Genomic DNA, 15,181 nt, shown 5'->3' with positions numbered 1-15,181 from the left:
AGGCAAAATTATGTGGGAAAACCTGGTTCAGTGTGTTTTCCACCAGGCAAAGGGAGATTAATTCACCTTTCACTAAACTACAAGGACAAATATACACTGGAGTTGCTTACCAAGAAGACAGTAAATGTTCTTGAGTGGCCAAGTTACAGTTTTGTCTTAAATCTTCTAGAAAATCTACAGTATGGCAAGACCTGAAAATTGTTGTCTAGCAATGATCAACAACCAATTTGACAGCTTGAAGAATTTTGAAAAGAATAATGGGCTAATGTTGCACAGGTGTGGAAAGCTCTTAGAGACGTACCCAGAAACACTCACAGCTGTAATGGTTGACAAAGGTGATTCTAACATGTATTGATTCAGGGGGTTGAATTCTTATTTACAAATGTTACATTTGTTCTTCCACTTTTACATGATAGTATTTTACATAGATCATTGACACAAAAATGACAAATCCATTTTTATCCCACTTTGTAACACAACAAAATGTGGAAAAAGTAAAGTGGGTTGAGTAATTTCTGAATGCGCTGGTGTTGTTGAACCAATACATTGGGAATTTAACAGGTGTCCTTGGTGGAACATTTTGAGTTCATATCAAAAGACTGTGTGATGTAACAGAACACAGGTAAAAGATTAGTTCATACAAGTTTGGGGTGTTTAAAACCATGGGAGAGTCAAACCTGTTCAAGATCACTCCTTTCCACTTTAAAGATTGCTTATCTGTCTAATGCTGATCTACCCTACTTTAGTCTTTTTAGTAAGTGGATGGATTGGTGTAGTATGCTGACTGGCTTTATCTTGGGCCTCAATGGGATAAGCTTGTCCAGGAGGATAGCCTGGAGGGACACTACGGTATTGTATTGCTTTAAAACGTTGATAGGTAGCCTAGGAATGAACCAATAACCTGGCAGTGGCAACAGGTTTCTCTGTGGTTCCTCTTATATAAGACTAGTTAGGCCTAAACAGGTGGCCCCAACATTTCCAGTCCAGCTAGTTTTACAGGTGCGAGAGAATGTGTTGTGGACGTATGAACTCTGAACAAAGGGAATTGAAAGTGAAACTTAAATGTCTTTCTTCACCTGTTGAGCACCGAGGATCAAGACAGTGAACTTTTCAAAGACAGAAAAACATTGAAATAATAGTAAAGGTGTACCAGAACTTTAATACAGATATGACATCAGTCCTGTCCGAGCAGCTCCAGTGCCCAGTCTGTTTGTGCCTTTTCACCGACCCGGTGAGTCTACCGTGCGACCACACCTTCTGCCGCCCCTGCATCAGAGCTCACCTGTTGCAGAGCTCAGCGAAGAGCCAGAGCCGCTGCCCAGAGTGCCGCGGCCCTTTCAGCCAGAAGGATCTCCGGGCTCACCGTGTCTTGACCAATATGGCAGATGTGGCCCGAGAGGAGGAGGAGAGTGGCCTCGCAGCGAGGGGACCAGAGGCACCGCAGGGACGCACTGTAGCCTCAGAGCTGGTGTGTCCAGAGCATGACGAGAAGTTCAAGTTGTTCTGTGAGACAGACCAGAGGTTGGTGTGTGTGATCTGCAGAGATGGAGAAAAGCACCGGGGACACACGTTCACACCTGTGAAAGAGGCAGCAAAGATCAGTAAGGTGTGTAGGTCTATGACAGCACAGTTCTTTTTAAACCTCATAATTGTACTTATACTGCTGTGTGAACGTCTTAAATGGTAAGAGATGTTTATTATATAACTTTTCTTGCCTGTAGGTTTCCAAGTCTATATTTAATTTCCTCAATCTGTGTTTTAGTGTTCTATACAACAGTAAGTAACTTGATAAAACTTGCAAAATCTCTTTCTCTCTCTTAATTTCTCTCTTAATCTCTTTCTTAATCTCTCTCTTTCAATCTTGCTCTCTTTCTCTCTCTGTCACGTTCTGACCTTAGTTCTTTTGTTATGTCTTTGTTTTAGTATGGTCAGGGCGTGAGTTGGGTGGGTTGTCTATGTTCCTTTTTCTATGTTGTGTTTTGCGTTTGGCCTGGTATGGTTCTCAATCAGAGGCAGGTGTCGTTAGTTGTCTCTGATTGAGAATCATACTCAGGTAGCCTTTTCCCACCTGTGTTTCATGGGTGATTATTTTCTGTTATGTGTTTGTCACCTTTCAGAACTGTTTCGTTTCTCCTTTGTTATTTTGTTTAGTGTTCTCGGTTTAATAAATATATGATGAACACTCACAACGCTGCGCTTTGGTCCTCACCTCATTCCAACGACGATCGTGACACTCTGTCATAAATATAATCTTTAAATCTGTAAACACTGTTAAACCCATGGCAAAGTAGGCTACATGCATTCTCTCAGTCACAAGGAGTGTTGTGGTATGTATCTGTTCTCAAGCTCTGTTGGCTCTCTGGCATTCTATCAAATGGGAGATGTAGACAAGGGATTGCATACTGACAATTCATCTTTTAAAGTCAATTTCCCAGATGTTCACAGAGATCACATTCACAATAAACGCTACCGATGTCGCCTCAAGCGAAAATGATGTCAAAGGTGGTGCATTGTAGACTATTCCGCTCCTCAAACCAGGCTCTCTGTATGTGTGATAAATAAAAAGGCATAAGCGACATAAGCAGTCACTTAGGGCCCCCAGCCGCTAGGGGTCCTAGGTCCCAACTATGGATGTTAATGGTTAACTGTTAAAGCTGCCGAAAATACATTTGACCAGTCAAGCTTATCGGTCTATAGGTTCATTTGCATAATTTTGTGGAATTAAATTGGCTCATTTGTATTTTTGTGAGTCGTCATGCATTTTATTTATCACACATATAGACAGCCTAGTTTGAGGAGCGGAATAGCCTACCACCTGTCAGACAGCATGAGAGTAGCGCCTCAAAAAGCCTGTAGGCTACTGGAGTGAAACCTGCTTTTGTAAGCCCAAAAAATAACAATTCTATATGTAATCGTGTGTTAGAAACTTGTGGCGACGATTAAAAAGTAGCTATTTCTATTTCTCAATCTGAACTCGTAAAGCGCGCATTTGGATGCGTAGGCTATAGTCTGCCTACCGTTGACTATCAGCGCATCATCCACCACTTTGCAATGTGAGCTTGAGCCAGTAAAATTGTTTTAAACTTTATCCTTCTCCCCAATTGGTAGTTACAGTCTTGTCCCATTGCTGCAACTCCCGTACAGACTCAGGAGAGGCGAAGATCAAGGGCAGTGTGTCCTCCAAAACACAACCCAGCCAAGCCGCTTCTTGACACAATGCCTGCTTAACCCAGAAGCCAGCCGCACCAATGTGTCAGAGGAAACACTGTACACATGGCAACCGTGTCAGCGTGCATTGCGCCCAGCCCGCCACAGGAGTAGCTAGTGCACGATGGGACAAGGACATCCCTACTGGCCAAACCCTCCCTTAACCTGGACGACGCTGGGCTGGCTGCAACGGAGCTTGGACTCGAACCAAGAATCTCTAGTGGCACAGCCTAAAACCACTGCGCCACTCGGGAGGCCAAAAAATAGTTTAAACCTAAACATTTTTGTAAATAATGAGGCATGTCTTGCTTCACAGTTGTTTTTGCGAAAATCCATCCATAGAAACGTGGAGGCAATTATTTTATAAAGACTTCCTGATGCCTTTAACCAGCATTTCTCTCCTGTTCTATTGTTTTTTTTAATCATCTTTATTTTGTTGTCCAGAAGCCAAAGGCACAATCCTAGTCATATTAGCAACCCATCCTAGCAGTTGCTATTAGATTCCCCCTCAGTCTAAGTTTCTAATGGAGATTTTCATCTCACTCACATATTGAACTGCTCACATTAGATGCGCTGTTTAGAACTGTGTTTTCCGCTAATTTCATTTTGGCAAATGTTTAAAAATGATGTTTAATTAGCTGCTTCATTACAGGAATTGCATGTTCAATAATAGGCTATAGACTTTTTTTTTCATTATACCCCCCTATTTCTCCCCAATTTCATGAAATCCAATTGCAATCCAATTACGATCTTGTCTCATCGCTGCAACTCCCCAACGGGCTCGGGAGAGGCGAAGATCGAGTCATGCGTCCTCTGAAACATGACCCGCCAAGCAGCTCTTCTTAACATCCACTTGCTTAACCCGGAAGCCAGCTTCACCAATGTGTCAGAGGAAACACTGTTCAACTGACAACTACTGGCAGCTTGCAGGTGCCCGGCCCGCCACAAGGAGTCGCTAGAGCGTGATGATCCAAGGAAAACCCCCCTGGCTAAACCCTCCCCTAACCCGGACAACGCTGGGCCAATTGTGCACCGCCCTGTTGGACACCATCGAACCCCAGATCGAACCCCAGGCTGTAGTGACGCCGCAACACTGCGATGCAGTGCCTAACATTCTGACCAGACCGCACGCACGTGTGTGTCTGCGTGCACCATTGCACATGTGGATTTTGTCCCCCCACACCAGATGCTATCAGGACACGCAGGTTGAAATATCAAAACACTGAACCAATTATATTAATTTTGGGACAGGTCAAAAAGCAATAAACATTTATGGCAATATAGCTAGCTAGCTTCCTGTTGCTTGCTCATTTGTTCTGTGATATAAACATTGGGTTGTTATTTTACCTGAAATGCACAAGGTCCTCTACTCCGACAATTAATCCACAGATAAAAAGGTCAACCAAATGATTTTCTAGTCATCTCTCCTCCTTCCTTCAGACTTCTTCTTCTTATTTGGTCTTGATATGGCGGTTGGCAACCAACTGTAAGGTACATTACAACAACTGACTGGAGTGTGGACCTCAGTTCATCTTTCAATCACCCATGTGGGTATATTCTCCTAAAAACCAATGAGAAGATGGGAGAGGCAGGACTTGCAGCGTGTTGAGCATCACAAATAGAACCAAGTTATATTTTAGCTCCTGGCCATGCAGACACTCGCTGATGCGCGCAAGCAGTGTGGGTGCAATGATTGAATGACTTGTACAGTATGTGTACATTTATTTTGCAACGCTCACGCAGTTCACGTGTCCGGTCTGGTCAGCATGTTAGACCACTGCGCCACTCGGGAGGCCGGGCTATAGCCTTTTGACTGTAAAACGATGTTTCCATTAAGCTCTTAATGAAAAATGGCCGACCCTTGTATGCATGTGTAACCGATATGAAATGGCTAGTTTGCGGGGTGTACGCTAATAGCGTTTCAATCTGTGACGTCACTCGCTCTGAGACCTTGAAGTAGTTGTTCCCCTTGCTTTGCTTTTGTGTCGCGATGGGTAACGATGCTTCGAGGGTGGCTGTGGTCGATGTGTGCAGAGGGTCCCTGGTTCGAGCCCAGGTAGGGGCTAGGAGAGGGACAGAAACTAAACTGTTACACATGCACAGTATCAGAGAGGAACAGGCGAAGCGAGAGGTTCACTCTCACCAAAATAAGTCACATGGGCTTATTTTGGGACTAATCTTGTCGCCTGCCTTCCCGCCTTGGGACGACTCCCATTGTTAGGGCAGAAACATAAGCATCTCGTCATTATATACATATCTCTGATAGTATTTTCTGTTGGTCACGTCATTTTACTGGTTGGACATTTTCTTACCGTTCGTTGACCGGTTAATGAGGGTCAGTTAAGTCGGCAGAATACCGACCAGGCATGCAGGGCACGTGTCCAGGGGTCCTGACCTCAGGGTGCCTCCATTGATTTTGTTAGTCACTCTCACTCAGATATCATTAACATGGCATAAGTCACTGTAAAATGTGTAGAATTGCAGGAAATTAGCTTTAAAACGGCAAAAATGTATCTCTGCCCCATGGCAAAATGAGTAGATTACATGACATTTTTTATTTTTTTTAATTGCTTGCTTGGTAGGGGGGTATTTGATTGAATCCTAGTCTCTGTGTTGTTAGAACGTTCTGAGGGGAGCTCTGGGGTTCCTGGTGAAAGAGAACCGTGAAATGGAAGGACTGAACCAACAGCAGGCCTCTGAGATCATCAAGACCAAGGTGAGGGAATCTCTTTCTCTCTCACTCACACCTACACATACTGTTGGCTGTAACTAATGGACAATAAAGTTGTATTGTACGTGTTATTGTATTGAATAATTGACTAATCTGTGAATGTGACTTTAGTAAAGCTTGAAGAAAGTGGTGTGTCATACAGTCAAACATTTCCATCCCATCACAGGAGAAATCTAAAAGCCTGTCGGCTCACATCTCCTCCTGTTTCGAGGAGCTGCACCAGTTCCTGAGGAGGAGGGAGGAGGAGTTGAAGGAGGAGCAGGAGAGGGAAGAGAAGAAAACTGTGGCGGCCATGCTGAAGAATGATTGTGTAATAGAGAACACGCTGATGATTGGTCGGGAGATGGAAGTGACTTTGCAGTCCGCTTTGGAGATACCTGAGTCTGACTACTTTCTAGAGGTGAGAGGAGTCTCACGGAGTCTAGTTACTGGTTGTCTTGTGGTCTGCCTTTCATAATTAGTGATTTGATGTGTGTGTATGTGTGTTCACAGTGGTGGACTGAAAGAGGCCTTTCTGTTATTGAGGGGATGAAGATGAAGGACACAGCCAAACCTAAGTGCAAAAACATTAAATATACACATGTGAATACAATGACATGAGCAAATATACAGTACCAGTCAAAGGTTTGGACACACCTACTCATTCAAGGGTTTTTCTTTATTTGGACTATTTTCTATATTATAGAATAATAATGTAGACATGAAAACTATGTAATAACATATGGAATCATGTATTAACCCAAAAAGTGTTAATTAGGGCTAGGCCCCTCTTTCTCCACTTCCTGTCTGAATGACGTGCCCAAACTAAACTGCCTATAGCTCAGGCCCATAAGCCAGGATAGGCATATACAGTGGGGCAAAAAAGTATTTAGTCAGCCACCAATTGTGCAACTTCTCCCACTTAAAAAGATGAGAGAGGCCTGTAATTTTCATCATAGGTACACTTAAACTTTTTAATGAATTTATTTGCCAATTATGGTGGAAAATAAGTATTTGGTCAATAACAAAAGTTTATCTCAATACTTTGTTGATATACCCTTTGTTGGCAATGACAGAGGTCAAACGTTTTCTGTAAGTCTTCACAAGGTTTTCACACACTGTTGCTGGTATTTTGGTCCATTCCTCCATGCAGATCTCCTCTAGAGCAGTGATGTTATGGGGCTGTTGCTGGGAAACACGGACTTTCAACTCCCTTCAAAGATTTTCTATGGGGTTGAGATCTGGAGACTGGCTAGGCCACTCCAGGACCTTGAAATGCTTCTTACGAAGCCACTCCTTCGTTGCCCGGGCGGTGTGTTTGGGATCATTGTCATGCTGAAAGACCCAGCCACGTTTCATCTTCAATGCCCTTGCTGATGGAAGGAGGTTTTCACTCAAAATCTCACGATACATGGCCCCATTCATTCTTTCCTTTACACGGATCAGTCGTCCTGGTCCCTTTGCAGAAAAACAGCCCCTAAGCATGATGTTTCCACCCCCATGGTTCACAGTAGGTATGGTGTTCTTTGGCTGCAACTCAGCATTCTTTGTCCTCCAAACACGACGAGTTTTTACCAAAAAGTTATATTTTGGTTTCATCTGACCATATGACATTCTCCCAATCTTCTTCTGGATCATCCAAATGCTCTCTAGCAAACTTCAGACGGGCCTGGACATGTACTGGCTTAAGCAGGGGGACACGTCTGGCACTGCAGAATTTGAGTCCCTGGCGGCGTAGTGTGTTACTGATGGTAGGCTTTGTTACTTTGGCCCCAGCTCTCTGCAGGTCATTCACTAGGTCCCCCCGTGTGGTTCTGGGATTTTTGGGTGAGATCTTGCGTGGAGCCCCAGATCGAGGGAGATTATCAGTGGTCTTGTATGTCTCCCATTTCCTAATAATTGCTCGCACAGTTGAGTTCTTCAAACCAAGCTGCTTACCTATTGCAGATTCAGTCTTCCCAGCCTGGTGCAGGTCTACAATTTTGTTTCTGGTGTCCTTTGACAGTTCTTTGGTCTTGGCCATAGTGGAGTTTGGAGTGTGACTGAGGTTGTGGACAGGTGTCTTTTATACTGATAACAAGTTCAAACAGGTAACAAGTGGAGGACAGAGGAGCCTCTTAAAGAATAAGTTACAGGTCTGTGAGAGCCAGAAATGTTGCTTGTTTGTAGGTGACCAAATACTTATTTTCCACCATAATTTGCAAATAAATTCATAAAAAATCCTACAATGTGATTTTCTGGATTGTTTTTCTCATTTTGTCTGTCATAGTTGAAGTGTACCTATGACGAACATTACAGGCCTCTCTCATCTTTTTAAGTGGGAGAACTTGCACAATTGGTGGCTGACTAAATACTTTTTTGCTCCACTGTAATTAGTACCATTGGAAAGAAAACACATTGAAGTTTATGGAAATGTTTAAATAATGTAGGAGAATATAACACAATAGATATGGTAGGAGAAAGTCCAAAGAAAAACCAACCAGATTTTTTTGAGAGAGAGACCATCCTTTTAGAATTGCAGGAGAAAGGTCATATTGAAAATTAGCTCCCTGGATGCAATTCCTATTTTTTTACCCCCTTTTCTCCCCAATTTCGTGGTATCCAATTGTTAGTAGTTACTATCTTGTCTCACCGCTACAACTCCCGTACGGGCTCGGGAGAGACAAAGGTCGAAAGCCATGCGTCCTCCAAAACACAACCCAACCAAGCCACACTGCATCTTAACACAGCACGCATCCAACCCAATGTGTCAGAGGAAACACAATGCACCTGGCGACCTGGTTAACGTTTACTGCGCCCAGCTCGCCACAGGAGTCGCTGGTGCGCGATGAGACAAGGATATCCCTACCGGCCAAACCCTCCCTAACCCAGACAATGCTAGGCCAATTGTGCATCACCCCATGGACCTCCCGGTCACGGCCGGCTGCAAGAGAGCCTGGGCTCGAACACAGAGTCTCTGGTGGAACAGCAGAGACTCTATACCACCACTGCGCCACCCGGGAGGCTTAGTAAGTGAATATTTAATCGTTATTTGTGAACGTATGAAACCTGTGCCGGTGGAAAAATATTTTGATGTGGGGCGCCGTCCTCAAACAATCGCATGGCATGTTTTTGCTGTAATAGCTACTGTAAATCGGACAGTGCAGATAGATTAAAACCAATCTAAGCTTTCAGCCGATATAAGACACTTATATGTACATAAATGTTTAAAATCCATAATATTTATGATTATTTATTTGAATTGCGCGCCCTCCAGCTTCATCTGAAATCGCTAGCGGGACTCCTATCCCTAAGAAGCTTTTAAACAAATCAAAATATATTTTAGATTCTTCAAATTAGCCCTTTTCCTTGATGACAGCTTTGCACAGTCTTGGCATTATCTCAACCAGCTTCATGAGGAATGCTTTTCCAAGGAGATCCCACATATGCTGAGCCCTTGTTGGCTGCTTTTCCTTCCCTCTGCAGTCCAACTCATTCCCAAACCATCTCAATTGGGTTGTAGTTGAGTGATTGTGTAGGCCAGGTCATCTGATGCAGCACCATCACTCACCTTCCCGGTCAAATAGCCCTTACACAGCCTGGAGGTATATTTTGGGTCAATGTTCTGTTGAAAAACAAATGATAGTCCCACTAAGTGCAAACCAGATGGGATGGCGTATTGCTGCAGAATGATGTGGTACCCATGCTGGTTAGGTTTGCCTTGACTTCTAAAGAATCACTGACAGTGTCACCAGCAAAGCACACCCACACCATCACACCTCCATGCTTCACGGTGGGATCCACACATGAGAAGATCATCTGTTCACCAACTCCGCATTTCACAACAAAGACACAGGGATTGGAACCAAAAATCTCAAATTTGGTCTCATCAGACCAAAGGACAGATTTCCACCAGTCTAATGTCCATTAGTCATGTTTCTTGGCCCAAGCAAGTCTCTTCTTCTTATTGGTGTCCTTTAGTAGTGGTTTCTTTGCAGCAAATCGATCATGAAGGCCTGATTGACGCAGTCTCCTCTGAACAGTTGATGTTGAGTTGTTTCTGTTACTTGAACTCTGTGAAGCATTTATTTGGGCTGCAGTTTGAGGTGCAGTTAACTCTAATGAACTTATCCTCTGCAGCAGAGGTAACTCTGGGTCTTCCTTTCCTGTGGCGGTCCTCATGAGAGCCAGTTTCATCATAGCGCTTGATGGTTTTTGGGACTGCACTTTTTATTTATTTTTTATTTATTTCACCTTTATTTAACCAGGTAAGCAAGTTGAGAACAAGTTCTCATTTACAATTGCGACCTGGCCAAGATAAAGCAAAGCAGTTCGACAGATACAACGACACAGAGTTACACATGGAGTAAAACAAACATACAGTCAATAATACAGTTAAAAAAAAATAAAATAAAAAAAAAAATAAAAAAAAAATAAAAAAACAAGTCTATATACAATGTGAGCAAATTAGGTGAGAAGGGAGGTAAAGGCAAAAAAGGCCATGGTGGCAAAGTAAATACAATATAGCAAGTAAAACACTGGAATGGTAGTATTGCAATGGAAGAATGTGCAAAGTAGAAATAAAAATAATGGGGTGCAAAGGAGCAAAATAAATAAATAAATTAAATACAGTTAGGAAAGAGGTAGTTGTTTGGGCTAAATTATAGGTGGGCTATGTACAGGTGCAGTAATCTGTAAGATGCTCTAACAGTTGGTGTTTAAAGCTAGTGAGGGAGATAAGTGTTTCCAATTTAAGAAATTTTTGTAGTTCGTTCCAGTCATTGGCAGCAGAGAACTGGAAGGAGAGGCGGCCAAAGAAAGAATTGGTTTTGGGGGTGACTAGAGAGATATACCTGCTGGAGCGTGTGCTACAGGTGGGAGATGCTATGGTGACCAGCGAGCTGAGATAAGGGGGGACTTTACCTAGCAGGGTCTTGTAGATGACATGGAGCCAGTGGGTTTGGCGACGAGTATGAAGCGAGGGCCAGCCAACGAGAGCGTACAGGTCGCAATGGTGGGTAGTATATGGGGCTTTGGTGACAAAACGGATAGCACTGTGATAGACTGCATCCAATTTGTTGAGTAGGGTATTGGAGGCTATTTTGTAAATGACATCGCCAAAGTCGAGGATTGGTAGGATGGTCAATTTTACAAGGGTATGTTTGGCAGCATGAGTGAAGGATGCTTTGTTGCGAAATAGGAAGCCAATTCTAGATTTAACTTTGGATTGGAGATGTTTGATATGGGTCTGGAAGGAGAGTTTACAGTCTAACCAGACACCTAAGTATTTGTAGTTGTCCACGTATTCTAAGTCAGAGCCGTCCAGAGTAGTGATGTTGGACAGGCGGGTAGGTGCAGGTAGCGATCGGTTGAAGAGCATGCATTTAGTTTTACTTGTATTTAAGAGCAATTGGAGGCCACGGAAGGAGAGTTGTATGGCATTGAAGCTTGCCTGGAGGGTTGTTAACACAGTGTCCAAAGAAGGGCCGGAAGTATACAGAATGGTGTCGTCTGCGTAGAGGTGGATCAGAGACTCACCAGCAGCAAGAGCAACATCATTGATGTATACAGAGAAGAGAGTCGGTCCAAGAATTGAACCCTGTGGCACCCCCATAGAGACTGCCAGAGGTCCGGACAGCAGACCCTCCGATTTGACACACTGAACTCTATCAGAGAAGTAGTTGGTGAACCAGGCGAGGCAATCATTTGAGAAACCAAGGCTGTCGAGTCTGCCGATAAGGATGTGGTGGTTGACAGAGTCGAAAGCCTTGGCCAGATCAATGAATACGGCTGCACAGTAATGTTTCTTATCGATGGCGGTTAAGATATCGTTTAGGACCTTGAGCGTGGCTGAGGTGCACCCATGACCAGCTCTGAAACCAGATTGCATAGCAGAGAAGGTATGGTGAGATTCGAAATGGTCGGTAATCTGTTTGTTGACTTGGCTTTCGAAGACCTTAGAAAGGCATGGTAGGATAGATATAGGTCTGTAGCAGTTTGGGTCAAGAGTGTCCCCCCTTTGAAGAGGGGGATGACCGCAGCTGCTTTCCAATCTTTGGGAATCTCAGATGACACGAAAGAGAGGTTGAACAGGCTAGTAATAGGGGTGGCAACAATTTCGGCAGATAATTTTAGAAAGAAAGGGTCCAGATTGTCTAGCCCGGCTGATTTGTAGGGGTCCAGATTTTTCAGCTCTTTCAGAACTTCAGCTGAATGGATTTGGGAGAAGGAGAAATGGGGAAGGCTTGGGCGAGTTGCTGTTGGGGGTGCAGTGCTGTTGACCGGGGTAGGAGTTGCCAGGTGGAAAGCATGGCCAGCCGTAGAAAAATGCTTATTGAAATTCTCAATTATGGTGGATTTATCAGTGGTGACAGTGTTTCCTATCTTCAGTGCAGTGGGCAGCTGGGAGGAGGTGTTCTTATTCTCCATGGACTTTACAGTGTCCCAGAACTTTTTAGAGTTAGTGTTGCAGGAAGCAAATTTCTGCTTGAAAAAGCTAGCCTTGGCTTTTCTAACTGCCTGTGTATAACGGTTTCTAGCTTCCCTGAACAGCTGCATATCACGGGGGCTGTTCGATGCTAATGCAGAACGCCATAGGATGTTTTTGTGTTGGTTAAGGGCAGTCAGGTCTGGGGAGAACCAAGGGCTATATCTGTTCCTGGTTCTAATTTTCAAAGTTCCTGAAAGTTTCCGCATTGACTGACCTTCATGTGTTAAAGTAATAATGAACTGTCATTTCTCTTTGCTTATTTGAGCTGTTCTTGCCATAATATGGACTTGGTCTTTTACCAAATAGGGCTGTTATGTATACCACCCCTTCCTTGTCACTGATTGGCACAAACACATTAAGAAGGAAAGAAATTCCACAGATGAACTTTTAACAAGGCACACCTGTAAATTAAAATGCATACCAGGTGACTATCTCATGAAGCTGTTTAAGAGAATGCCAAGAGTGTGAAAGCTGTCATCAAGACAAAGGGTGGCTACTTTGAAGAATCTTAAATATAAAATATATTTGGATTTGTTTTGTTTTGTTTAATCATTTTTTGGTTACTACATGATTCCATATGTGTTATTTTCTCGTGTTCATGTCTACACTATTATTCCATAATGTATAAAATAGTAAAAATAAAGAAAAACCATGGAATGAGTAGGTGTATCCAGACTTTTGACTGGTACTGTATGTATAGGTCCTGTATTGCCTTCTGAGAGATGTGTTGTGTCTTTTAGACCAATATGGCCAGCAGTGTCCCTACGATGAAGTATTTTTTTGATAGGAAATGTTTGTTCCAGACAGTCTAACTCCAAAATGGTGAACTTTTTGTGGTAGTTTCAACCCTGTCTGTCTCAGTTACAGGTCAAGGGTTAGAGGTCTGTTTGTGACCCCTGACTCTCTCAATCTCGGCCTCTACGAGACTCACCTGCCCTTCTGCATGTGGAAGGAGATGCTAAAGATCATCAAACCAGGTGAGAATGAGGACTGACTGAGGAAACCAGGTGAGAGTGAGCACTGACTGAGGAAACCAGGTGAGAATGAGGACTGACTGAGGAAACCAGGTGAGAGTGAGCACTGACTGAGGAAACCAGGTGAGAGTGAGCACTGACTGGGGAAACCAGGTGAGAAAGAGAACAGGGGAAAGTGTGTGTCTCTAACTCCATCTCTCTCTGTCTGTTGAACTCTTCCCCTCAGTTCCTGTGCGCCTCACCCTTAGCAGCAGTGATGATTCCTATTTAAAGGTATTAGAGGGTGGGGCCAGTGTCAGGCACGCAGACCGGAAGGGCGGCTTCGGCTTCAATTACTACCGTGACTACGCCGCCACCTCCACCGTCGTCTCCACAGAAACCGTCCAAACAGGGCAGCACTACTGGGAAGTGGAGGTGGGGGGGAAGCTGGACTGGGGGGTGGGGCTAAAGGTGAAGGAAGATTCCGGCAAAGAGTCTGTCCTGTCTCCAGAGAGGGAGATAATGTTGCACCTGAAGCCTGAGAAGGGCCTGGTGTTCAGCCATGATGGTGTGGAGACTCCCCTGATGGCAGCTGCAGGTGACCCAGGTACTCAGGCTGAGGCCCAGGCCGGGCCTCGTAGGGTGGGGCTGTACCTAGACTGTGACAGGGAGAGGGTGTCCTTCTATGATGCAGACAGCATGGTTCTCCTCCACTCCTCATGGTGCAGCTTCATCTCCCCGTGTTCCTTATGCCTCTGCCCCGGGCCGTACATGGAGGGCCGCAACAATAACCCACTGACTGTCTGTTGGTACTGACCCAGCAGGCAAACTGGTTGCAATGACGTCATTATGCTATATTTTCTGACGTCATGGTCAGGTTTTGTTCACGTCTTTTTAGTAACCAGAAAAGGATGTATAAAATAGTACTTATTTTCCATGATGTCTTCAGGGGTAGACCAGTTGGTAGTTATGTAGTATAGTTATTTGGCATGTTCTAAACCAAAAAATTAATTAGAAAGTTGTAATTTGGATAGAAGTCACATGCCAAATTTGGCTTGCTGGGGACCTGGCCCTGGTGTCCACTACCTTTCTTGATTATGTTGAGTATTTCAGAAACTATTTACCAGCTAGAATGATCAAATTATCAATTTTGAGTTCATCCTTTTCTAAAATCTTTTATTAAATGTTTTATTGTTGACGTTAGGGGCATATTCTGTTAATAACTGCTTTGTGGTGTCCTTTTTAAGTAATCTTACCATGTGTTTGTGAAGGCAGGGTTATGCTTTGTGTAAAACAGCGCCGGCGCTATGGGTTGGCAAAGTCGGGCATGGCCCCTCTCAGGGGGTGTTGGGATTTTCAAAAAACACATTTTCAATAAACACTTGTGTGTAACAAGATAAATATAAGCAACCCCAAATAATGATTCATTACCATGCCCGGTTTTGCCAATGTAGCGCTTCCAGGCCTGCCAGTAGTGCACAATCTCATAATCTGAGGAGGGGGTGGAAGGGGGGATGTAATAATGTAATATTACGTTAAAATAAAGCAATTTATTCTGACTTGGCACTGGTACCGCCTTCATTACCTTATTGTTGACCGGGTTTGTTTCTCACAGAGGGAAAACAGTCACTTTTACAGACAGCTAGCTACAGATTCTATGCTAGCTAGTAACCAGCTTTGTTAAGTTTTGGTAGTGGTTAATAATTACAGCTAGTTAATTGCTATGCTAAGAAAAAAGCTAAGAGAATAAAAACTGAGGACCACCAAACCTAGAGCGATGCCGAGCTCACCAAGCATTCTGCTAGCCAGACCACAAGGAGCCGAGCAGCAATACCCGCAAGT

At 43.8% G+C, this 15,181-nt stretch overlaps 1 protein-coding gene across 1 annotated transcript; it reads left to right on the top strand.

Annotated features, from left to right (window-relative positions):
* The first annotated feature begins 1,036 nt into the window (after positions 1 to 1,036).
* Positions 1,037 to 14,898, top strand: LOC115123821 (nuclear factor 7, brain-like). The gene is made up of 6 exons (XM_065027803.1): positions 1,037 to 1,606; positions 5,828 to 5,923; positions 6,105 to 6,338; positions 6,431 to 6,495; positions 13,248 to 13,363; positions 13,587 to 14,898. The coding sequence occupies exons 1-6, from the start codon at positions 1,169 to 1,171 to the stop codon at positions 14,153 to 14,155; spliced, it is 1,518 nt and encodes a 505-aa protein (XP_064883875.1). The 5' UTR covers positions 1,037 to 1,168; the 3' UTR covers positions 14,156 to 14,898.
* The last annotated feature ends 283 nt before the right edge of the window (positions 14,899 to 15,181 follow it).

The sequence above is a fragment of the Oncorhynchus nerka genome, linkage group LG14, assembly GCF_034236695.1.
Source record: "Oncorhynchus nerka isolate Pitt River linkage group LG14, Oner_Uvic_2.0, whole genome shotgun sequence".
Lineage (NCBI taxonomy): Eukaryota > Metazoa > Chordata > Actinopteri > Salmoniformes > Salmonidae > Oncorhynchus > Oncorhynchus nerka.
Note: the sequence above shows the minus strand (reverse complement) of the source record. Positions and strands in the feature narration are given on the sequence as shown.